The sequence below is a fragment of the Callithrix jacchus genome, chromosome 8 (assembly GCF_049354715.1).
Source record: "Callithrix jacchus isolate 240 chromosome 8, calJac240_pri, whole genome shotgun sequence".
Taxonomy (NCBI): Eukaryota; Metazoa; Chordata; class Mammalia; order Primates; family Cebidae; genus Callithrix; species Callithrix jacchus.
In genome coordinates, this window is record NC_133509.1 from 87,657,573 (window position 1) to 87,683,421 (window position 25,849).

The following is a 25,849-nucleotide window of genomic DNA, read 5'->3' on the forward strand; positions in this document are numbered from 1 at the left end:
CTTCTGGATCAAGTCATAGAACAGTTTTTTCTATTCCCCAGTTCTGGAAAAATTCAAACTCTCCTTTAAAAAAATCCCTAATACTTGTATAATTTCATTTATTTCCCTTTTCCATTTTTTTAAGGAGATGAGGTCTTGTTATGCTGCCCCAGCTGAAGTGTAGTGGCTATTTGTTAAATGTGGAACATAGAGCACTTCAGCCTCAAACTCCTGGGCTCAAGCAATTCTCCTGCTTCAGCTCCCAAGAAGCTAGGACTATAGGCACGTGTTACCATGTCCTGGTTTCACTGCTTTCACTTAAATGTGATCCAACTGAAATTTATCCTTGTGTGAGAAATGAATCCAATTCAATTTTTTTCCATATGCAAATCTATTTATCCCAGTAGTACTTGTTGAAAAGTCTACCTTCCTCCACTTTCAGTGTATTTTAAAAGGCTTTACATTATAATTATGTTTATTGATTGCATATCCCCAAAGTCAGCATTTTAAGAAGCCTAAATAGATTCTGCTTTGCCAAAATAAAAGATGTGCTTCCTTTATCATCACTGAAAATAAAATGATAGCCAAAAGTTTAGACTTGAAGGCAGGATCACTTTATTACCCACAGAGTCTAACAGATACTCAAGTAATGGTCACAGAAACATTTTTAAAGTTTCTTTGCCATCTTTTCAAATGTTCAGTCTTAACAAATATGAGTATATGCAAGAAAGAACATATTTTAAAATTTCTAATATTTTTCTACCCACTCATTCAATTTTGATGGCTGTATAGTTCTTATATATTTCATTGTGATATAGTAATTAGGAAGTGGTACATGTGTTGCTGTTTGAATTTACACACACAAGAATTCATTTAGATTAGTGGCTCTCCACCATGGAAAATTTTGTATTGTAATTGACATTTGGTAATGTTTGGAGATATTTTTGATTGTAACAATTAAGGGTTTTATTTGCATCATGAGAAAAGGCTAGGGATACTCAACATCTTACAATGTACAGGCCAGTTGTCATAACAAAAAGTTATCCAGTCAAAAATGTCAATAGTGATATGGTTGGGAAACCCTAATTTTGAGTTCTAAACTCAGAAACACTGTATCTGCTTAAAATGCTGTTTTTCCTAAAGCAAATCTGTACAATCCTTCACAGAATCACTATCATAGTTCTCGGATGATCACAAACGTGTTTGATCACGATCAAACAGGTATATCTACTGAATCATCTGGAGTACTGGAGTGACTGTTAAAAAAAAAAGGAGAGGATGGAAAGAAAAATGAAAACATAGTGAGGGAAGAAGAGAGAGGAGGTGTTGGGGAAGAGAGGAAGAGGAAAACAGGGAGAGGGAGAGGGAGAGGGAAGAAAGAAAGGTAGATATGTTCTGGCTATATGCCCAAATTTGCCTTACTAAAAATAGTAAAAGCTATTTCTTAAATATATCATAAGAACTACTGAGACCAACAGGGGACAGAGAAAATTAAAAAATATTATACTCAGACAATGACCTATTACCGTGCTGTTATGCATGCACAAAAACCATTTCAGTCCTGTGACAAACTTATTCAACTTCCATGTTCTCTGACTAATGAATGTTTACCTTATATTGTAAGAAGAGAAGATAGAGAATAACGGCATTTAAGAATTACTGTACAACGGAGGATCATTAAATAGCTGTGAAAAATAAGTCTTCATAATTCCTCTCAATAAAAAAACTCATAAACTAATTAATTTTAAGAAAATATATGTGTGGTATAAACACATAAAAAATAGAAAAAAATATAAAGAGAAAATCATGAACAGTGATCTCCAAGATATATATATTCTTTAAAGAGATGAGGTCAGCCAGGCGTGGTGGCTCACACCTGTAAACCCAGCGCTTTGAGAGGCCAAGGTGGGAGGGCCACTTGAAGTCAGGAGTTTGAGACCAGCCTAATCAATACGGTGAAATTCTACCTCTATTAAAAATACAAAAATTAGCTGGGCATGGTGGTATGCGACTGTAGTCTCAACTACTTGGGAGGCTGAGACATGAGAATTGCTTGAACCTGGGAGGTGGAGGCTGCAGTGAGCCGAGATTCAGCCATTGTACTACAGCCTGGGTGAGACAGCGAGATTCTGTCTCAAAAAAAAAAGGTCTTGCTTCATTGCCTAATGCTTCCTATGAGCACTGGCTACTCACAGGCATGATCATTGCACACCACAGCCTTGAACTCCTGGGCTCACATGATCCAAAATACATTTTTGAAACAAACAAACAAAAACAAGGTCCAGAAGTGTACAGCATGCACCTTTTGTGTAGAAAAAAATTTGTACATGCCTAAAGAAAATCTAGAAGACTATGAACTGGGACATAAGGACAGAGGATAATGAGGGAAGAAGGGGACAGAAATGAGAATCAGCCTTTTTACTCTACTTTTCAGTATTTTGTAAACTACATGAATGTATTTCCTATTCAAAAAAATAAGTTTTGTTGATATTCTTGTGTGCCATTGTTTGTTTTCCCATTTTTTTCTGTACTTGTGGGTTTATGCCTTTTTACTGTTTAAAAATCTTTTTAATATCATGTTCAATGAGGTTTCAGGAGAGAATAAGATAAGCTCATGTGTTCAACCTACTGTTTAACTGAAAACCTCTTTATATCCTTCTAAAATTATAGCTTTAAAATGGCTAATTTAGGGCATTAGATATACAAGTTCTATGAAGATTTCCCTTGAAATAAAACTCCACAAAAAGTAAATTCAATTGTATTTAAAATGTTTTCCACCTATCCCTTTTAGTAACTAATTCTGACATTCCCAGAAGTTGTCTAAAAATTTGCTGCTCAATACGTAAGTAGTAAACATATTTTTCCGGAACAAAGGTGATTAAAACTAGTTTGAACTAATCATTAGCATGTTTGCTAAAATAAGGTCAAGAAGGCAAACTCTCCATTTCCAGGAATCTCAGACATGATTTAAGGAAATCCTCAGAGAACAAAAGGCTGTCAAATCAATCACAAGTACACACAGGCTTCAGGATGGAACTGGGAAGGATGAAGTTAACTCTACTTTCTGTAAAGGCCTGAACGTTGAACTTAGGAATGACAGAAAGCAGGGAAATGGAATTCCACACTATCTTTTATTGTGTGGAATTCCTTTTCATATGATTATTTTCCCTCAATTTTTAAGTTATGTGTAGAATTTTCCATCAAATTAGCCCATCCATGAAGACATGATAGAATCCTCCCTGTAGTGGACACTTGATTGTTTTTTCTTTTTGTTTTTGACACCTCATTGAATTCATTCATCCTACTTCCAATAATAGCTCTTAATTTTTATCTGTGGCTCTAGCTCTCCTTATAGTAAGATGAAGTCAACTTCTATCTGATCCTAGGTTGGGAATTTGACAAGTTTAGTCAATCATACGCTGCATGGCCACACACATAGATTTGGAAAGTTGGATGCAACGTCATTAGTAACTGAAATGCACAGACTAGCTGGGACTTTTGGGAAAAAAGACTTAGTCTTTCTTCTTGAATTTGAACTCAAGATTATATAAATCGCATTTGGAATCAAAAGAGCTGTGTGAGAATGGCTTCAAAATGAAGGTGACAGAGCAGATAAAAACTGGATTTTGATGACTTGTTTGGCAGTATTACTCCTAGACTCCTCAGTTTTATGAGTTACTAAATCCTGCTTTTGGCTTAAACCTTTTTGGTAACGGATTTCCCTAACTTGTACTCCAAGAAATCAAATTGATACCTTCTTATTTATCAATGGCTCCAGAGAGAATATTCAAGTAAACCTAGTCCCCAGGTTCCCAGATATCCAAGCAAAGTATCTGCACACTAACATAAAAATATAAACATGATGGGAAGTAATATATAACTCACCAGAAAGTAAAATCAGTATCAGAGAAGAGAGATTCCTGTAATATAAGCCATGGAGATTGAAAGAATCAGGGTGGTCTGGCACTATCGAACAAGGTTTTTTCTTTAAAAAGTTGAATTGTGTTTTTACTTTAATCCATTAGCTGGCATTAAGAGATGTTACAATAAAAGTAAAATAAAACTCAGCATTGCATCATTATTACAGAGGTGTTGCTAAGGATATATTTCCTATTATCATACACTGCTTTATAAGGACTCAAATAAGCCTTCATAAGTCTCAGAATCAAATAAACTGGGCTTGTCAACAACATACTTGTTCTCATGACATGATCTATAACTGACCACATTTTTCTCTACACTGGTTGCTAGCTCAGAGACAAATCTGTGGTGGAACCCTTAACCCTAACATGCCCTTTTAACAAAGTCCTTAATGTTTTTCAAACATGCAAATATCACATGTACCCCTAAAAAACTTAGAAAGTTTTAGGATAAAGCTGAATATAAATAAACTAATGTGGTAAATAACCTGTCTGGTGTGTTGGTAAATAATCCACTGTTTTCCACAGAAAATTGAAGAGTTCAGTTTCCTTTTTTTTTGAAAGAAGAAAAGAAAGAGAAAAAAAGGAGTGAAGGAGAGGAAGAAAGAGGAAGAAAAAGAGGGAGAGAGAATGGGAATATTGCTTTATTCTAAAAATGGGTATTAATAATGGCAGATCAATATTTTGTGTATTTAAAGTGGAGAATGTATATTTTGTATATTTAAAATGGAGAGCTCTATAAATATTTATTAAGTTTACTTGTTCCGGATCTGAGTTCAACTCCTGGTTGTCCTCATTAATTTTCTGTCTCGTTGAGTCTAAATCTCCTTATGGGTCTTATGTATCTGGGTGTTAGGATCATTAGCTCTTATTGTTGCATTGATCCTTTTACCACTATATCTTTGTTGCTTTGAAATCTATTTTATCAAATGAGAGAATTGCAACTCCTGCTTTTTATTTATTTATTCATTTTTGCTCTCCATTTGGTTGGTAAGTCTATCTGCATCCCTTTTGTTTTGAGTCTTTGTGTATCTTTGGATGTGAAATGGGTCTGGATGCAGCATATTGTTAGGTTTTGGCTGTATCTTTTGATTGGGGGATTTAGTCGACTTAAATTTAGGGTTACTGCCATTTGATGTTAACTGGCTATTTTATCCATTCTTTGATATAAATTCTTCATGTTGATGCTCTTTACTTTTTGGTATATTTTTAGAAAGGCTAATACTGGTTGTTCCTTTCTATGTGTAAGCTTCTTTCAGAAGCTTTTGCAAAGCAGGCCTGGTGGTAATAAAATCTCTGAGTACTTGCTTGTTCATAAAAGATTTTATTTTTCCTTCAATTGTGAAGCTTAGTTTGGCAGGATATGAAATTCTGGGCTGAAAGTTCTGTTCTTTAAGGATGTTGAATATTGGCCCCCACTCTCTTCTGGCTTGTAGGGTTTCTGCTGAGAGATCTGCTGTAAGTCTGATAAGCTTCCCTTTGTGGGTAACCTGACCTTTCTCTCTGGCTGCCCTTAGTATTTTCTCCTTCATTTCAACCCTGGTGAATCTAACAATTATGTGCCTTGGGGTTGCTCTTCCTGAGGAATATCTTTGTGGTGTTCTCTGTATTACCTGGGGTTGAATATTGTCCTGCTTTGCTAGGTTGGGAAAGTTTTCCTGAATAATATCCTGAAGGGTATTTTCCAGCTTGGATTCCTTCTCTCCGTAGCATTCAGGTACACCTAGCAAACGTAAATCAGGTCTTTTCACATAGTCCCGTAATTCTTGGAGACTTTGCTTGTTCCTTTTTATCCTTTTTTCTCTATTCTTGTCTTCTCGTTTTATTTCATTAAGTTAGTCTTCGACCTCTGATATCCTTTCTTCTGCTTGATCAATTCAAGTGTTTAAACCTGTGCATACTTCTAGGAGTTCCCATACTGTGTTCTTCAGTTCCATTAATTCACTTATATTCCTCTCTAAATTATCTATTCTCATTAGGATTTCGTCAAACCTTTTTTCAAAGTTCTTAGTTTCTTTACATTGGGCTACAACATGTTCTTTTAACTCACAGAAGTTTCTTATTATCCACCTTCTGAAGCCTAATTCTGTTATTGGAATGCATTCGTTCTCCATCAAGCCTTGCTCCCTTGTTGATGAGGAACTGTGATCCTCTTTAGAGGGAGAGGCATTCTGATTTTGAGTATTCTCAGATCGAAGATGGCTGATCACTAAAATCTCAGGATTGCAGCTCCCAGTGAAAGCGCAGAGAACGAGAGGACGCCACCACTTTCAGACAAATTTTTGTCACTCACGGACCAGAAGATTCCCAATGGAGGAGCCCCATGGGTCACCAGCGTGACTCTTGTGGCCAGTGCAGCGGTTTTGCTGGCACCTTGGCACGGCAGCTCTTGGTGCAGAGTAAACGGGACTGGTTCCCCTTCCGACTGTTGTTTGGAGCTCCGGGAAGGCAGAGTCACCTATTATGGACTCAAGAAGGAAGCCAGACTGGAGATTCCCGGGCAGAAATGCACCATCAGTCTTAACGTCACTGTTTTGGCCCTGTGGGTTGCTCAGGTTTCGGCCCTGGGAATTAACAACTTGGACGTTCACTCAGAGACCTAATTTGAAAGTTGGTAATTACAAAGACGACAGGTGGATAAATTTACAATGATGGGACGAAACCAGCGTAGAAAGAGTTCAGTTTCCATTTGGTAGCAATAGGTTAAGCTGCTAACTGGCTAATTCTTAGCCTTTTTAGAGTTGTTCAACTTTGCAGTATTCTTGGTTTCTGAAGTTCAGAGAGTAACTTAAAACTAGATTTTTCCTTGCTTTCAACTTTAGATTATAAAGTTAACTTAACGTATTAGATTAAAAAAGGCTTCCTTAATCCTTATTCTCCATACTGTGGAGAGAAAAATCAAACATCATCATCCTGTAGATATAATCCCTTTCAAAATTTGGTCCAGATACTTGATCTATGACTTGAGAAATATAAGAATAGCTGGCACTGGAGGAACATGCATTGGAATTAGTATACTGTTAATATTTCTTATACCCTGGCCAAAAGTGTGGATTCTAGACTAGATATAGAATGTATTCGTCAAAGAACTTACATGGCTGTGTTTTTGATAATTCTTCCTTGGTCCATTTTCTGCCCAATGCCATGCACAACAAATACAATATGGGTAGTCTGTGATGGCTTGTCTTCTAATGTGGCTTCTTCTACATAACCTCTATGAAGTCTGGTCCCACTACTTGATGCTGTTAAAAAAAAATTATAATTTTAAGTTTACTATTTAATCTGGGAAACAGCATTTTCCACAATAAGTTTAAAGGGAAAAAGGAATATTATGAAAAAATGTCACTGGCTGTGGGGGAGGAAATAAAAACTGTAAGATGGTATTTATTGACCAGCTCTGACATAAAGTGAACTGCACACAACACCAAAGTCAGAAACCATAGAGAGAAATAAATGAAATATACTGAATATATAAAAATTTAAAATTTCTATAATAAGAAAATATTAGGAACAAAGAAATGGCAAACTGGAAAAAAATATGCAAAATACAACACATAATTACTTAAGTATACAAAGAGAGCTTACTAACAGAAAAGTAAAGATGACCATTCAAAAGTAAAATAGGCTAAAGTTATGCAAGGTAATTCAGAAAATAAATACAATTAACAAATGTAAAGCTATTCAAGCACATTTACTATTCATGAAATTCAAATTTTAAAATAGGATATTTAAATCTTATCAAACTTTAAAATTCTTTTTAAATTCATTTTTTGATAATGCTCTCAGATCTTCCGCAGGTGTCATTCTCTCTTTTCTTTCATTTAGTCAAACTTTTCCAGGTACCATATATGATACCAATATAGGCTGATACCATAGTTCAAGCCTGCAAATCCCAAAGCTTTGGGAGGCCAAGGTGAGAGGATGGTTTGAGCCCAAAAATTTGAGACCAGCCTGGACAACATAAGGAGATTCTATTTCTACAAAATAAAAAAAAATTAGCAGGGCATAGTGGTGCATGCCTGTAATCCTAGCTACTGAGGAGGCTGAGCTGGGAGGACTGCTTGAGCCCAGCAATTAGTTCCAGGTTATGGTATGCTACGATTACACCAACGCACTCCAGCCTGGGGGACAGAATGAGACCCCAACTTAAAAAAAAAAAAAGAGTTGTCTATTCTCATTGCTTCCATTGCCTCACCTTCCACTTAAGCTTCAATCCCTGCCTATCTGGCTTTTGCCCCATCAATCCATCTAAGTCACCAATGACCTGCAGGTCACTAAACATGATAGAAAATTATCAGTCCTCATCTTCCTTGACACTATATTTGAACTGCCACATTTTAGGTTTAGCACCTTTTGTGCTTTTAGAAGTATAAAAGGTATTTATCAACCTTGTCAAATCATTCTAAGTATGTAATTATTACTTAATGGATACATGTCAAAGCAACTAACTTATTATAAGTTTCATTTACAAAGGAACCTGTCACTAAATTTAATGTATTTAAAATAAACTAAAAATGAATATGAATAGTCTGTTTTGAATATAAGAAAAAAAGTCAGATTCCCAAAATGTTGATAAGCTTTAGTAATATTTAACAATTACCTTTAGAAAATCCCAGTTTTTGGGTAACTGTTCTTGCAATTTTAGATGTTGTGGCATCACTATAAAGATATACTTCATCCACACTGTGCCAGTCCACATGGTTTCGACTCAACTTGAAACTATGCATAGCTATTGCAAAAAGGAAAAGCTAATTTGAAGATCTCCAAGACAAACTTTATTTGTGTGAAAAATTATAACACTCAGATTTTTAAATCAATGTTATCTAACAAACTTAGATATGGAACTCAGTTTCAATAAAACACTTTCACATAAGAAAGTTATATGATGCAATTAATGGGTAGGGACTTCATTTTATAAATGATTAATCCTGCTACAGGGAATGACAACTTTTTAAAACACTGAGTGACTTAACTATCATAATTTTAACCTCTAATACACAGTTTCTATGTGTTCTGATAATTAAACAACTCTTTTCCAGGGGATGTGGCTAACTCTTCATCAGGTCTAAGGCATATATACATATACCTCAAGCCCTCAATAGCTTTGACATAGCAACTAAACTTCTATTTCTTCTGATTTTACTAAAAATATCAAAAGATCTGTAAAAATTTCACTAAATGCTAGACAAAGTAAGATTCAGAGGAAAAAAAATTACCTTTAAACTGGGAAGAGAATAATCTATTAGAAAATGAGGTAATTTTGGATTGGATAGTAAAGCCAATTATTACTATATATTATTCATCACAGCAGAAATAAAAAACTGAAAGATGTTTTAGTAATACAAAATTAAGGAAATGTTTTTCTATCATGATGTTCAAATTAGTACTGTTAGCTGGGTATAGTGGCTCATGCCTGTAATCCCAGCACTCTGGAAGGTTGAGGCAGGAGGACTGCTTGAGCCCAGGAGTTTGATAGCAGCCTGGGCAACAATATTGAGACCCCTCTCTGCGAAGAAGGAAAAAAACCCTCAAAAATTAGCTAGGTATGGTGGTATGTGCTTGTGGTTCCAGCTATTTGGGAGACTGAGGCAGGAGGATCACTTGAGGCAAGAGAATTGCTTGAGCACAGGTGGTCCAGCCTGTAATGAGCTATGATCATGCCACTGCACTCTAGCCTGGGCAACACACACAGAGAGAGCCTGTCTCAAAATAAAAAAAAAATCAGTATGGGGGTTATGCTTGGTGAAAATGAGGCTTTAAAAAAAAACCTCCAAACCTGTATTCATAAGGAATTCATAAGCCCCAGGAGCCAAGGACTGTGTGTGGACCATTTCTTATATCCCTAGCACCAAACAGAATGCCTTATCACAATGTCTGGCACATACCACAAATTCAGCAATGTTTGTGGAAGCAGTGGAGAAACTGATATGACATATCCATCAATTCACAAAACACAATTCTTATGAGGGCCTTAAGCTTTTCTTTTATACATCTGGTATATAGGTAGGAAAAATTAACATACCCCTCTTCAGAAAGCCAAGTACCTTCAAATCACTATGCCTGATTTATTTTCTTAAAATTCTTTCAAGGCAAAATATTACCTCCCATTTTACTTACAAAAACACAGAGGTACAAAGAGATAACTAGCAGAGTCTAACTCTTCTGATTTAAATATGGGCTGAAAATAACCTCAAGCTAAATATAAAAGATATAGCTCTGGTTAAGATCTATGATCTTAAGACATTTTTATAAAAACCTATTCCCTACTGGGATACAAGTACAATAGAGGAATTGTACTTCTTAGTTATATTAAATATGCAATTTCAAAAATTTAAGAAAAACCAATTTATATTTTACTTACCTGCTAGGGCATATTACTAACACTGTATACCAGATCAAGATTCAATTAACATAATAAACATAAATTGTATCTTCAGTTCCAAAGAAAATAATGTATAAGGTCAGCTTTTTAAATAAAAGAACTCATAAACTAAAAAAAATCTTTTGCAAGGGTTTTAACAATCACTTTTCTAATTACATATCTGATCCATGCCACTACTTCAGGCTTTTAAATGTTTCTAAATCACATTTTTGTTAAAATAGTTGTGAGCAACATATACTTAAAATGTTAAACTACAAGACCAAGATATTTAGAGATTAGTGTTAAGCCAGAAACATTCTTTTCCTCCTTAAATGATCCACATATCATCTTAAAGTAAAACATTTTAATGTTGGCGGACATCTGAACATTTTGTTACTGGACTATACACTGTTTACAAATATTTATACACATAATAAAGTAGCAGTAAATAAAATAACACAATGGACACACTTTTTAAAAAGTATTAATTTCTATGCTTTAAATGCAACTGAATGCTATAAGCCAGGAATATACTACATCGAAAAATAAAACTACAATTACTGTACCTTGGGAACGCTTTCGTTTAAGACCTGCCGCATCTGTACTCTCCTTAAATCCTCTCCATTTGAACAGAGAAGGGAGGGAGAAGGGAGGGAGGTGGTAGACAACTAAGAAAGCAAAAACACTGAGCTTCAAAGTAAATTTTAAATGAGGTTTGCCATTTTGCCTTTTTGTTCTAGTATTAACATCAAAAAATGTGTTGTATTTGAAAAACATTATTCTAAATGCTTTATTTATATACTTTCTAAGAATCAGTAAAGCAAAACATTAGTATAATGTTTATCAAATATCTGCTGTACTTTTACTGAAAAAAGGCAAATGATATCAAAATTTATTAAAAACAACTGTGATTATGTTTAATGTGTTTGCATAAAAAGAATTTATAAAAATTGAACATGACATTTTCAAATGCTAAGAGATTTATAAACTCCATCTTTACAATACTAAGGTTATTTACTCTCACCAAATTTGTGACTGACATAGCTAACAGCTGATGTACAAATTGAGAATCCAATAAGTAACATTTTAAATATATAATGCAGCTTTCTTGAGAAGACACCACAGTATACATTCTACTAGATGCTTTCCACTACTGAAATATAATGGAAATTTCCCTTAGGAAAAAAGAAAACTCTTTTTGCAACTCCATTCAAGTTGTTAAAAAGACTTTAAAAAACAAAACTTTTACTAAGAAACAAAAATCAAACTGGAAGCTCTGCTCTTAACTTCGCTTTTGAAAAGACTAATAAAATGATGAAAAAAGTCATTAGTAAAAACGTATGCTGTGACATCTTGTAAGCATTAACAGACAAGCTAGGCATAGACTTAATATTTGGCAAATCAGTAGATAACCTTAAAGTCAACATTTGCCCTGTCAAATTTTGCTAGTTATATAAATTTCTTTGTATTTTAAGTAAGCAATTATTTAAAAGTTCACTTGAACTTGAGACTTAATAGTTTCTCACCAATTACAGAATCTTTATGATTAGTTCAAATTTATGTTATAATACATTTGATTTTCATCCTCACTCCCTTCTATGTTAATGTGACAAAGGTTAAATACTGCTCAAATACAAAAATATTTAATTCCTGTTGTACAGTACTAGAAATGTAACAAATCTGTTGAATATACAGATGTAGTATATGCAAAGATTTGTGTAATAAAATTGAGAAATGCTTACAAGACAGTTAACAACTATACCTATATGTAATTAGATGGCTACAAAAACTATAAACTAGAACTAAAAGCTGGGTTGCTATGTCAGGATTATAAAGACATCATTGTTACAGAGGTAGAAAATGACAACTGATGTAATTTTCTTCACTGAAAATGTTTCTTCTTTCATGTGCCTTCTGGTCAGTTACTGAGGAGTAGATGTACCATTAGACCAGGAAACAGTTTTAAACAAAAAATTCATTAGGAAAAATATGCTAACATATCAAAGTGAATCAAAAATGACATAAACTTGAGACTTTACTGCTTGAAACAAAAACTAGACTTTGTTGATCTGGTAGTAAAACTAACGTGAACCAATTCCATATTATTAAAAGGAATGAAATAGGAAATGTATGGACCATTAGACCACATTTTAAAATTATGTAACTGTTTTCAGAAAGCTAGCCTAGATACACAAATGAAGGCTTTCTTTTCTAAAAGAATAGTGTAACTTAAAGATTAAAAAAGGACAAACACCCTAGTATGCAGAGAAACCAAGAAAAAAAGAGAAACATTCATTTAAAACATTTTCACAAAATTAAATAGACATGGTTCTTTCTTTTCAAATGCAATTCTTATTTTCACTTGAGAGTTATCTGCTTTATTTATCACATACACTGTAGCATAGAAGGATTAAATTTTTCAACCCAAAGCACAGAATTAGGGGTACTATGATAAGTACAGTAGAGGAAAAAAGAGTTTACTATCAATCTAAACAAAGATCACTGTTAAAGAAAATTCAAGTGTCAGAAAGCACTATTTAATTTTCTCTTTAAAAAATAAAGTTGTAGTTAAAAATTTTTACATAATATTAGAAAAAGATGCATAAGCTCAAAACACAACTGCAAATGCTAATTTATTAATGCTAACATTTAATAAAATTTTTATTATGTTAAAGTCTTACATAGCAATGAAAAACATTTAAAACACTAAAAATATTTCCAATAAATTTCCTTACTATACTTAAAGAACTTTCTGCATTATATAATTCTGAAAGCAGGAGAGTATTATAAAACAGGGTTACTGCTGCTGATGACATAATAATTTCTACAACAGAAAAACTAACTTTTCCCTTTAGATAAGCTGGCAACCTGAAAAATTCCAACCCCAAGGAAGCAATCTTGCACATCTCAGATGTGCCAACTATAATGAGAAAATTCCTGGCAATCTTTTTTTAATCTCAAGAAATAAAGTTAGATAAATTTATAAAAATTAAATAACTAAAATCTAGAAGGTGGGAATCCTGTTAGTGACCAAAGAAAGAAGAAAAGGAAAGCTGGTTAGAAGGTGAGGACCCCTCCATCTTTTTAATTGAGCTTTGAAATGCTATGTTCACAGTATGGGATATATTTATACAGCTACAGTGATAGAAATATATACTTCATCCATCAAATTGTTAAATGTCATAAATCTTTACAGAGACACTAACACCCGTGCTGCTATGGCACCCAAAATTAGATGGAACAGTAAAAATTCCAATCTTTTACTTTTAATCTATCTGTGATTTTTATAGTCAGGTCTTATAAAATCTGTCACTTTGCCTTTTAACTGGAGTATTAATTTCTTATATATACAAATATATTTATTGTTATTGATATGGGTGAATAGGTCTGCCATTTTTCCATTTATTTTTCTCTTTGTCCCACTGCTTTTTTTTTTAAATCTCTGTTCCTCTTGATTTTGGGTTAACTGAATATTTTTTAGTATTTAATTTTAATTCCTCTATTGGACTTAAAAAAACCTTTTTATTTTGGAATAATTTTAGACTTAACAGAAAATAGCAAAAATGGTACAGGGACCTATCACATATCCTTCACCTAGCTTCCTCTAATGTTAGCATCTTGCATAACTATAGTACAGTTATCAAAACTAAGAAATTAATACTGGTACAAGAATATCAACTAATACACAGACTTTATTCAGATTTCTCTAGTTTTTCCCCTAGTATCTTTTTCCGTTCTAGGATCCAATCCAGGGTACCACATTGCATTTGGTTATCATCTTAGTCTATTCTATGACAAATTCCTCCGTATTTCCTTGTCTTTCATGATCTTGACACTTTTGAAGAATACTGGTCACTCAGTTATTTTGTAGAATCATCTTCAATACACATTTTCTCATTATTGAATTGAGTTTACTCATTTTTTGGCCAGAGTAATGTGCTACATTTACCTATTCAGTTCAACCTATTTTTTATTGATTACTATGCATGTTTGGATAGATAAGCTGTAGAAGAAGTAAAACACTAATCTAGCAGTAGATTTAAGTATTAGTGTTTACCAAATTACTTGTTGACGTCTTGATTTCTATTTTTATGTTTCGTCCCAAGTGAAACAATAGGCTTTCACTGATTAAACTGCTAAACATTTCCTAGCCCAGGAGGTAGGGTAAGAAAAGAATCAATTTCCATTTTAACTCTCGCAGAGAACAAATTTAGATTAAAATATCTAAATCACAAAAAGTCATCATCTTTTTGTGGGTTATCTTTATTTGCATGCTAAAAAGACTTACACAGTGTACTAAATCTTCATGTCTCTTTAATTCAATGCTCATTTTGAGATTAGTAAGGGAAGTTAATAAGGAGGAAAATATTAAATACAGTTGGCACTCCTGATCTGCAGATTCAACCAACCACAGATCAAAAATATTTGGGGGTGGGGGAAACAAAAAACAACAATAAAAAAAGTCAACCAAAAAACAACACAGTATACAAGCATTTACCTGACATCACATGGTATTTGGTGTTATAATTAATCTAGAGATGATTTAAAATATACATATAATCCTGGCACTTTGGGGGGCTGAGGCAGGAGGAACACTTGAACCCAGGAGTTGAAGACTGGCCTGTGCAATAGAGTGAGACCCTGTCTCTACAAAAAATTAAAAAAAAATTATCGTGGAGTGGTAGGGTGCACCTTCTTGGGAGGCTGAGGTGGGAGGGTCCTGGAGCCCAGGAGGTAGAAGCTGCAGTGAGCTGTGATGATGCCACTATACTTTAGCCTGGATGACAGAGCTAGACCTTGTCTCCAAAAAAATAAAAATATATGAGAGGATGTGCATAGGTCATATGCAAATACCACTCCATTTTATTAAAGGCACTTGGATGTCCTCAGATTTTGCTATCTCTGTGTGTGTGTGTGTGTGTGTGTGTGTGTGTGTATGTGTGTAGGTCCTAAAACCAATCACCTACAAATACCAAGGGACGACTGTACATCTAATCTGTTGGTGACAAGAGCATCCCTAACCAAACAGACAAGGTCATAGGAAAAAGGAATTATTAAGCCTGTAATCCCAGCACTTTGGGAGGCCGAGGCGGGTGGATCACGAGGTCGGCAGATTGAGACCATCCTGGTCAACATGGTGAAACCCCGTCTCTACTAAAAATTACAAAAAATTAGCTGGGCACGGTGGCGTGTGCCTGTAATCCCAGCTACTCAGGAGGCTGAGGCAGGAGAATTAATTGCCTGAACCCAGGGGGCGGAGGTTGCGGTGAGCCGAGATCGCGCCATTGCACTCCAGCCTGGGTAACAAGAGCGAAACTCCGTCTCAAAAAAAAAAGAAAAAAAGAAAAAGGAATTATTTATTTTAATGTCCCTAAAGGTGAGAACTATTAGTTTCTTTAATATTCCCTAGAACATTTAACAAGCATCCCTGAACACAGTATTTTAAAATTTATATTATTAAATTAGGTTTTTCCAGAAAGGCTTATGTGAATAATTCCAGTGCACTGTGATTATCTACTCACTTTATTCCAAATATCTTTCCAGAATATGTAATATTGACTGTCTACTACTATGCCTTCTTGTACTTACTCTTTTTTAACTGTTTTCATCTGCTGGCTTTGTCTACTCTAATAGGCATAAAACTCCTTGAGGGTAGAAACCTTGTCAATGTCTCTTACAAAGGTGCCTACCACATTACTACATCTACACATGGAATCTGACAATATGAAGAATCAGGGTTTTATTCATGAGAAAAATTAGGTGGAAAGGGCACTTTCCTCCCTCAAACTAATGAAGTATAAAATTTCAGAAGCTTATAGAGGTAACAGTAAGTTAATTTAAAAGATTACAATTTTTTTAGTCTTTGTAGTTATAACTGAATTATTTTCCCAACAATGGTGACTTTTTGGATAGCAAATATCCTTTCCTTAAGACTTGTTATTATTTTCAAATGTACTTTACAATTTCTCATAATCTTCAAAGTCAAGTGTCACAAGATACCAATATATGTTTAATGCCGAATAAAAATAAAATGTCTAAAAATTATGACAAAATTATGTTTGGTTGAACATATCATTGTTATTAACAGAACACACTGAATCTTATATGCCACAGTACATTATAAAAAAATGAGCTTTCTTCTAATGAACCTCAAAGAATCATTTTTGAAAGATCACAGTGCAAAATGTTTTAATAATTTTTCATTATTGCAAATTAAAATTTTACTAGTCAATGTATATCCATAAAGATAACACAAATATTACCATGACATCCTAGAGACTGCTACCCTAGAACGACATACATATGCGCACACATACACATACCCAAAGACATTCTAAAAAATGTATTCACAAATAAACCATGTTCTTACATTGGTCTTATTTAAATTTGAACACTTTGAGGAAAACTGAAGTATCCTGCAACATTTAACATATAGGCAAGAAGCAGAAGTAAAAAGAACATATTAAATCTAATTCTGACCAAGCCTGTAATCCCAGCACTTTGGGAGGCCGAGGCGGGTGGATCACGAGGTCAAGAGATCGAGACCATCCTGGTCAACATGGTGAAACCCCGTCTCTACTAAAAATTACAAAAAATTAGCTGGGCACCGTGGCGCGTGCCTGTAATCCCAGCTACTCAGGAGGCTGAGGCAGGAGAATTGCCTGAACCCAGGAGGCGGAGGTTGCAGTGAGCCGAGATCGCGCCATTGCGCTCCAGCCTGGGTAACAAGAGTGAAACTCTGCCTCAAAAAAAAAAAAAATTCTAATTCTGATTGCAATAAAAACAAGATTATAAACAGGTAGAATCTAGAGATGAAATAGAGCTGATGATTAATCTCCATAGGATGACTTGGCAAATGGAAGAAAAAGTTCTGAACAAAGAATGATAAAGGGGAATCCTTGTATTTTTCATACTCATCCTCTTTCTCCTCCAAGCTCCTGGATTTTTTCCATGCATTAATAATAAGAAATTCAAGTGGCTAACCTGGGTTTGTGATGGTGAAATTGCCATTTTTGAGGAAGAAGACTTATGGAGAATAGAAGGGAAAAAAAATCTGGAACTCAGACATCTCTAATGGTGGTAAGATTATTTTATGACAAAAGGTCTGTCCTTCAAATACTGTGAAGTAGACTTTTGAAATTATTCTGACCAATAGTGATGAGAAGTTATAAAAGATTTCAGTCACTACCATAAGATCACAGATATATAAAATTTGCTATTTTTGCTATAAGGAGAAAAAAGTATTATATGGCAATCTGTAGAAACATACCTACAGCTCTTACACTGAGCTGCTCCTTATTTATTGATATGTAAGAACGTTTACTTTAAATTTTACAGTGAAATAAGGACATATTTAACTATAAATTAGGAAAATAATATATTTAGAATTTCTAGATTATAGTATCTGGCACACAACAGACAACTATTATTATATAAATTTGTTAGCTTTAATTGCCTATTTATTCAGAAGTCACAAGTTTCCTCAGTTTTGTAGATTTTTAACCAACTAGAGGTAAAAGATATTTTAATTTGATAAAAGCTAAACTATTTTCCTTGCTTGTAACAAATGTATACATATGTTCAGAGAGGTAAGAGACACCAGAGTGGAAGACAGAAAAAACATGGAGTGTTACTAACAATAAGAAAAAAATCCCCTGCCAACTTAAAGCTTATTGTTCTGACATTAATTATGCTATATAAACAATTAATTCCAATCACATAATTCATGTTTTTCAAGCTTCATTCTATAAATTACCTGATTAATACTGAGTTTTTCTGGTTTAGAGATGTTTTATGAGGGGAAGGAAAAAAAATCAATTTATATTTTAATTCACTAGATTCAGTAGAGCTTGCCAAGAAACCTCCCAAATAAAGGCAAGCATGGATGAAGAAACGCTTTTAGAAGAAAAACTTCAGAGAAATCTACAAATTCTAATCTACCTGTACAGTTATACTCACCAGAAAAGTTGATCCCACTGCCTGCAGTAAATGGAACAATAGAAGTATTTTTAACTTTACCACATACTTTGACGTTTACTCAAGATTTAGACATATAATGAAAACATGGCAATCTTGGCTACTATGTAGTATTTTTAACTATTACAAAAATATGCAAGTGCTAGCAGTAGATTGTTTCAAATTAAAACTTCATATGGTTTTCAACAAGGGATAGCTAAGAGATACACAAAGATAATTACAGATTTTTTTTGAACTTCAGGAAAAGAACATTAAAATATTAACAAAGCTTGTTTTTGATATAATGATAAGGAATTTTTTGGTAAGTTCAATTTCCTTTGATTACTAAAAAATTACTAAAAAAGATTAAATAGGGAGTCTATCGTCACAATTTTTATATTTATAGTAAACTGTTAATATCATGACATTTACCATACATATTAAAATAAAAATTGAGATAGTTCAGATATTTGTAGCAGTTTTAAAGTTTTAAATTCTGGAATAATCAATTTTTTAAAAAAATCAAACTTTTAATTCTAAGCCTCCTGAATTACATCACATTTACAAATGAAACTTTATCAACTTACTTGGTTTGCAGAATATATGAAATGTATCAATTGATCTTACCATCTTTTCCATCTATGGATTTTGACACTTCAATATCAAAATTTTCCTGCATCTGCTGGCCCCTAAAACATTTGAGATGTTCTTGCTCAATTAAATTACTTTCTTCTTCTTCTAGAGGCTGCCAAGTGCCATCAATAAACCACTGTCCACGCATTACTGGTATTTTATCAGCCTCTGAAAAGAGAAATCACAGAATTATACATTTTAAGATTCAACCTCCCCAAAAAGAGATGTAGTATCTACAATTTTATATTTTGCTACTGCTGTCACAAAAACAGATTTTCATGACCCAATACAATCATCTTAAGTTTTATTTATATTTATTTATTTTGAGATATGTGTCTTGCTCTGTTGCCCAGGATAGAGTGCAGTGGTGTTACCACAGCTCACTGTAGCCTTGACCTTCTGGGTTTTTACATTATTCTGGTAGAGATGTGGTTTTGCCATGTTGTCCAGGCTGGACTCAAACTCCTGGGCTCCAGAGTTGTGCCCACCTTGGCCTCTCAAAGTGCTGGGATTACAGGTATGAGATGCTGCACCTGGCCCATTTAAAGTTTTAAAATCCAGATTTTGAGCCACTACAGCATATACTTTTACTTATGTTAAATATTACACCTAAAAATCACTTTAGCACTAGAAAAATAGATGGGCATCTATGTATGTAACTGACACCCTGAGCAGCCAAAATTAGTAGGCTAAGGAAAACCAGTTTCATGCAAGCCTCTGGTGATTGTTCCAATGGCTTAGAAAATATTAATATAAATTCCAGAAATACTGTTTAGAAATAGTGTGTGGTAGTAGTGTGTTGCACTTTTTAGAGCTGCCTTGGAGACTAGAGGCTCCTAGTTGGCATACAGGATAAATGAAAGTATTATATTAGTAAATATTTCATCTACTTTAGGGGAAAAAAAAATCAAAACAAATTTTCTCAGCTAACTTTTCTTTGATTAAACACTGTCCCTAGAAACTTAAGACCTTTAATTGTTATTTAAAATAACTCACTACTGTCAGCTAGGCTATCCTGAAGTCTTTTAAGCTATTTTTTTAATAAAGCAAAAATAAAATAAAAACAACAAAGGCTTAAAAGTAAAAAGCGAAATGAAACAAATGAATCTAACTACATAGAGTGCTGGTGGTTTAACTACATAAAGAGGAATTATTTCAAGTGACTTTAAAATTCTGTCATTTATACAAACATATTTGGAAATAAAATACAGAAAAAAGAACTGCAAACATCTTAAACCTTTTGCAATAACCATATTGTTAGTAATACTATTTTTATCATTAATTTGAAGCTATAAGATGAATGTATTAATTTTATTAATATAATTAGGAAAGTAGATTTTAAGCATAAGACAAAAGAGATACAAATATAAAAATCAAAGAAAGAAAAACACTTGTAATCATAAATTTTAATTAGAAATGTCAGCATGGACTAATGATGTAATTCCTCTTTGAAAAATGTTCTAGAAAAGCCTAGAATCGAAGACAAACCCAGTATAACTAAGCACTCCTACTATAAAGATTGTGATCTCTAAATAACATTTCCCATTAAAAGAAATCAAGAGTCCTTGAAAAAACGGCTAATGTCAGGTTTGGGACACGAAATATCCTAGATGATCTTGAAACATCTTATACCAGGTTTGTACTGTGATGTATTTAAAATTCTTTATTATGTGTTTCTATTGCTACTTGCATTCTCCTATATTCTGCTACAATGATTCTGATATATTTAGGTATTTGCTGTGTCATTTGGTACATAGATACTAAAAAATATTATAACTTCATTGTGAACTATGGCTTTAACCATTATAAGTATACTCTGTTGGAGGAGGATCCAAGATGGCTGATTAGGAGCAGCTCAGGATTGCAGCTCCCAGCAAAAGTGTGGAGGGTGAGTGGACACTGCATTTCTAGACAGATTTTTACTGCCCACAGACCAGGAGATTCCCAGGCGGAGGAGACCCATGGGTTGCCAGTGTGGCTGTTTTGGCCAGTGCCCCAGTGCAGCAGGTCTCTGCACAAAATACACGGGTTCGGGTGCCATTTTAACTGGCGATTGGAGCTCCTGGGAGACAGAGACGCCCATTCAACTGACAAAAAAGGGGACTGAAACAGGGAGCCAGGCCAGGAGATTCCCAGACAAAAAAGTGCCATGAATCTCAGCATGGCTGTTGCAGCCAGTGCAGTGGGTCGCCACATGGGAAATCACACAGATCCTGGTGCCTTTTCAACAGGTGACTGGAACACCTGGGAGACAGAGTCACCTCCTCAACTGAAAAATAAAAAAGAAGCTCTGAGGCAGGAAGCCAGGTGATCAGGTTTGGCTGGTCCCACCCCCACAAAAAAAAAAACAGCAATCTGAAAAGCTCTGGATTGAGAGTTTCACAGCAAGCACAGCTGAACCTGGGACGGTCCAGCTCTGTGAGGGAGGGGTGTCTGCCATTACTGAGGCAGTCTGCCACTACAGAGGTAGTCCGCCATTGCCGAGGCAGCCTGTCATTGCTGAGGCAGCCTGCCATTGCTGAGGCAGCCCACCATTACATAGAGAGTCCGCCATTACAGAGGTGTGCTGCCATTGCCGAGGCAGTTCTAACTATACCTGTATAAACAGGACTGCAGGGAAGTTCACATGGCAGCTGGGTGGAGCCCACAGAAGCTCAGCAAAGCCTCTGCAGGCAGATAGTGACTAGGCTGCCTCCTCGCTGGGAGGCCAACCCTGAAAAAAGGCAGCACAACAGAAACTCATAAATAAAGCCCTAACTCCCCGGGACAGAGCACCTGGGGAAAAAAGGGGGGGCGTTTATGAGTTCTGCTGCAGCAGACTTAAACGTATCTGCCTAGCAGCTCTAAATGAACAACGGAGCTCACAGCTCAGCACTTGAGCTCCTATAAAGTACAGACTGTCTCCTCAAGCAGCTCCCTGACCCCCATATAATCATCTCATAAAAGAGAGCTCAGACTGACATCGGGTGGGTGTCCTTCTGGAACAAAGACAGAAGAAGAAACTGGCAGCAACGCTTACTGTTCTGCAGCCGCTGCAGGTGATCCCCAGGCAAGCAGGGCCTGCAGTGGACCTCAGCAGTCCTACAACAGAGAGGCCTGAACATTAGAAGGAAAACAAACGGAAAGAAATAACTTCATCATCAATAAACTGGACGTCCACTGAGAGGCCCAATCTGAAAGCCAAGAACTACAACGATGACAGGTGGATGAATCCACAAAGATGGGAAGAAACCAGTGCAAAAAGGAGGAAAACACCGAAAACCAGAATGCCTCTCCTCCTACACGGGATCAGAACTCCTCACCAGCAAGGGAACAAGGCTGGATGGAGAATGAGTCTGATGAATTGACAGAATCAGGCTTCAGAAGGTGGGAAGTAAGAAACTTCGCTGAGCTAAAAGAACATGTTCTAACCCAATGCAAAGAAACTAAGAACCTTGAAAAAAGATGTGACGAACTGCTAATAACAATGAACAATTTAGAGAGAAATATAAGTGAATAGATGGAGCTGAAAAACGCAACACGAGAACTTCGCAAAGCATACACAACTTGCAACAGCCAAAGTAACCAAGCAGAAGAAAGGATATCAAAGGTCAAAGATCAACTCAATGAAATAAAACAAGAAGGCAAGATTAGAGAAAAAAGGGTAAAAAGGAATGAACAAAGTCTCCAAGAAATATGGGACTATGTGAAAAGACCTAATCTACGTTTGATAGGTGTACCTGAATGTGACAGAGAGAATGAATCCAAGCTGGAGAATACTCTTCAGGATATTACCAAGGAAAACTTCCTCAACCTAGCAAGGCAGGCCAATATTCGAGTCCAGGAAATACAGAGAACACCACAAAGATATTCCTCAAAAAGAACAACCCCAAGGCACATAATCGTCAGATTCACCAGGGTTGAAATGAAGGAGAAAATGCTAAGGGCAGCCAGAGAGAAAGGTCGGGTTACCCACAAAGGCAAGCCCATCAAACTCACAGCAGATCTCTCGGCAGAAACCCTACAAGCCAGAAGAGAGTGGGGACCAATATTCAAAATTCTTAAAGAAAAGAACTTTGAACCCAGAATTTCATATCCAGCCAAATTAAGCTTCATAAATTAAGGAAAAATAAAATCCTTTGTGAACAAGCAAGTACTCAGAGATTTCATCACCACCAGGCCTGCTTTACAAGAGCTCCTGAAAGAAACACTAAACATAGAAGGGTTCAACCAGTACCAGCCACTCCAAAAATGTACCAAATAGTAAAGAGCATCAACACAATGAAGAAACTGCATTAACTAATGGGCAAAACAGCCAGCTAGCATCAAAATGGCAGAATAAAATTCACACATAACAATATTAACTCTAAATGTAAATGGGCTAAACCCCCCAATCAAAAGACACAGATGGGCAAATTGGATAAAAAGCTAAAACCCATCGGTGTGCTGTATCCAGAAAACCCATCTCACATGCAAGGATACACAAAGGCTTTGTCAAAATAAAGGGGTGGAGGAAGATTTACCAAGCAAATGGAGAGCAAAAAAAAGCAGGAGTTGCAATTCTCGTCTCTGATAAAATAGCTTTAAAGCAACAAAGATCAAAAGTGACAAAGAAGGACATTACATAATGGTAAAAGGATTAATGCAGCAAGAAGAGATAACGATCCAAAATATATACACACCCCATACAAGAGCACTCAGATACATAGAGCAAGTTCTTAATGACTTAGAAAGAGACCCAGACTCCCACACAATAATAGTGGGAGACTTTAACACTCCATTGTCAATATTAGGCAGATCAATGCCACAGAAAATTAACAAGGATATCCAGGACTTGAACTCAGACCTGGAACAAGCAAACCTAATAGACATTTACAGAACTCCACACCCCAAATCCACAGAATATACATTCTTCTCAGCACCACATCACACCTACTCTAAAATTGACCATATAATTGGAACTAAATCACTCTCAGCAAATGCAAAAGAATGGAAATCATAACAAACAGTTTCTCACACCACAGTGCAATCAAGTTAGAACTCAGAATTCAGAAACTCAGAACCGCACAGCTTCTTGGAAACTGAACAACTGGCTCTTGAATGTTGACTGGATAAACAATGAAATGAAGGCAGAATAAAGATGTTCTTTGAAACCAACAAGAATGAACACAACACACCAGAATCTCTGGGACACATTTAAAGCAGTGTCTAGAAGGAAATATATAGCAATAAATGCCCACATGAGAAGCGAGGAAAGATCTAAAATCGACACCCTATTGTCAAAATTGAAAGAGCTAGTGGAGCAAGACCAAAAAAACTCAAAACCTAGCATAAGATAAGAAATAACTAAGATCAGAGCAGAACTGAAAGAGACAGAGACATAAACAACCCTTCAAAAAAATCAATAAATCCAGGAGCTGGTTTTTCGAAAAGATCAACAAAACAGACAGACCACTAGCCAGATTAATAAAAAAGAAAAGAGAGAATAACCAAATAGATGCAATAAAAAATGATAAAGGGGATATCACCACAGATTCCACAGAAATTCAAACCATCATCAGAGATTATTACAAACAACTCTATGCACATAAACTAGTAAACCTGGGAGAAATGGATAAATTCCCGGACACTTGCATCCTCCCAAGCCTAAACCAGGAAGAAGTCAAAACCCTGAATAGACACATAACAAGGGCGGATGTTGAGGCAGCAATTAAGAGCCTACCACCCAAAAAAAAAAGCCCAGGTCCAGATGGGTTCACAGCCAAATTCTACCAAACATACAAAGAGGAGTTGGTACCATCCCTTCTGAAACTATTCCAAACAATCCAAAAAAAGGGAATCCTTCCCAAATCATTTTATGAGACCAACATCATCCTGATACGAAAACCCGGCAGAGACTAAGCAAGAAAAGAAAACTTCAGGCCAATATCCATGATGAACATAGAGGCAAAAATCTCAATAAAATACTGGCAAACCAATTACAACAGCATATCAAAAAGCTTATCCACCATGATCAAGTAGGCTTCATCCTGGGGATGCAAGGCTGGTTCAACACACGCAAGTCTATAAACTTAATTCACCACATAAACAGAATGAAAGACAAAAACCACATGATTATCTCAATTGATGCGGAAAAGGCTTTTGACAAAATCAACAGCGCTTTATGCTAAAAACCCTCAATAAACTAGGTATTGATGGAACATATCTCAAAAATAATAAAAGCTATATATGACAAACCAGCAGCCAATATCATACTGAATGGGCAAAAACTAGAAGCATTCCCTTTGAAATCTGGCACTAGACAAGGATGCACTCTCTCACCACTCCTACAGTATTGGAAGTTGTAGCCAGAGCAATCAGGCAAGAAAAAGAAATAAAGGGTATTTAATTAGGAAAGGAGGAAGTCAAATTGTCTCTATTTGCAGACAACATGATTGTATATTTAGAATACCCCATCGTCTTAGTCCAAAATCTCCTGAAACTGATAAGCAACTTCAACAAAGTCTCAAGATACAAAATCAATGTGCAAAAAAAAAGTCTATACAGCAATAACAGACTTAAAGAGCCAAATCAAGAACGAACTGCCATTCACAATTACTACAAAGAGAATAAAATACCTGGGAGTACAACTAACAAGGAACGTAAAGGACCTCTTCAAGGAGAACTACAAACCACTGCTCAACGAAATAAGAGAGGACACAAACAGATGGAGAAACATTCCATGTTCATGGTTAGGAAGAATCAACATTGTCAAAATGGCCACACTGCCCAAAGTAATTTACAGATTCAACATGATTCCCATCAAGCTACCAATGACCTTCTTCACAGAACTGCAAAAAAACACCTTAACCTTCATATGGAACCAAAAGAGAGTCCACATAGCCAAGTCAATTCTAAGCAAAAAGAACAAAGAAGAAGGCATCACACTACTGGACTTCAAACTATACTACAAGGCTGCAGTAATCAAAACAGCATGGTACTGGTACCAAAACAGAGATATAGACCAATGGAACAGAACAGA

The 25,849-nt window shown here is 35.4% G+C and overlaps 1 protein-coding gene across 10 annotated transcripts in view; it reads right to left on the bottom strand.

Annotated features, from left to right (window-relative positions):
• Positions 1-25,849, bottom strand: part of DDHD1 (DDHD domain containing 1) — a 116,167-nt gene that overhangs the window by 48,919 nt on the left and 41,399 nt on the right. For 2 of the 10 annotated variants that reach the window (XM_009006047.5, XM_009006046.5), the window contains exons 2-6: positions 18,844-19,017; positions 18,220-18,240; positions 10,827-10,928; positions 8,500-8,628; positions 6,994-7,141 (exon numbers count right to left, since the gene is read on the bottom strand). In XM_009006047.5, coding sequence (XP_009004295.1) covers positions 6,994-7,141; positions 8,500-8,628; positions 10,827-10,928; positions 18,220-18,240; positions 18,844-19,017 — 574 coding nt within the window. The remainder of the gene's footprint in view (positions 1-6,993; positions 7,142-8,499; positions 8,629-10,826; positions 10,929-18,219; positions 18,241-18,843; positions 19,018-25,849) is intronic. The other 8 variants (XM_078334976.1, XM_035260549.3, XM_002753915.7 and 5 more) reach the window with 4 other exon arrangements.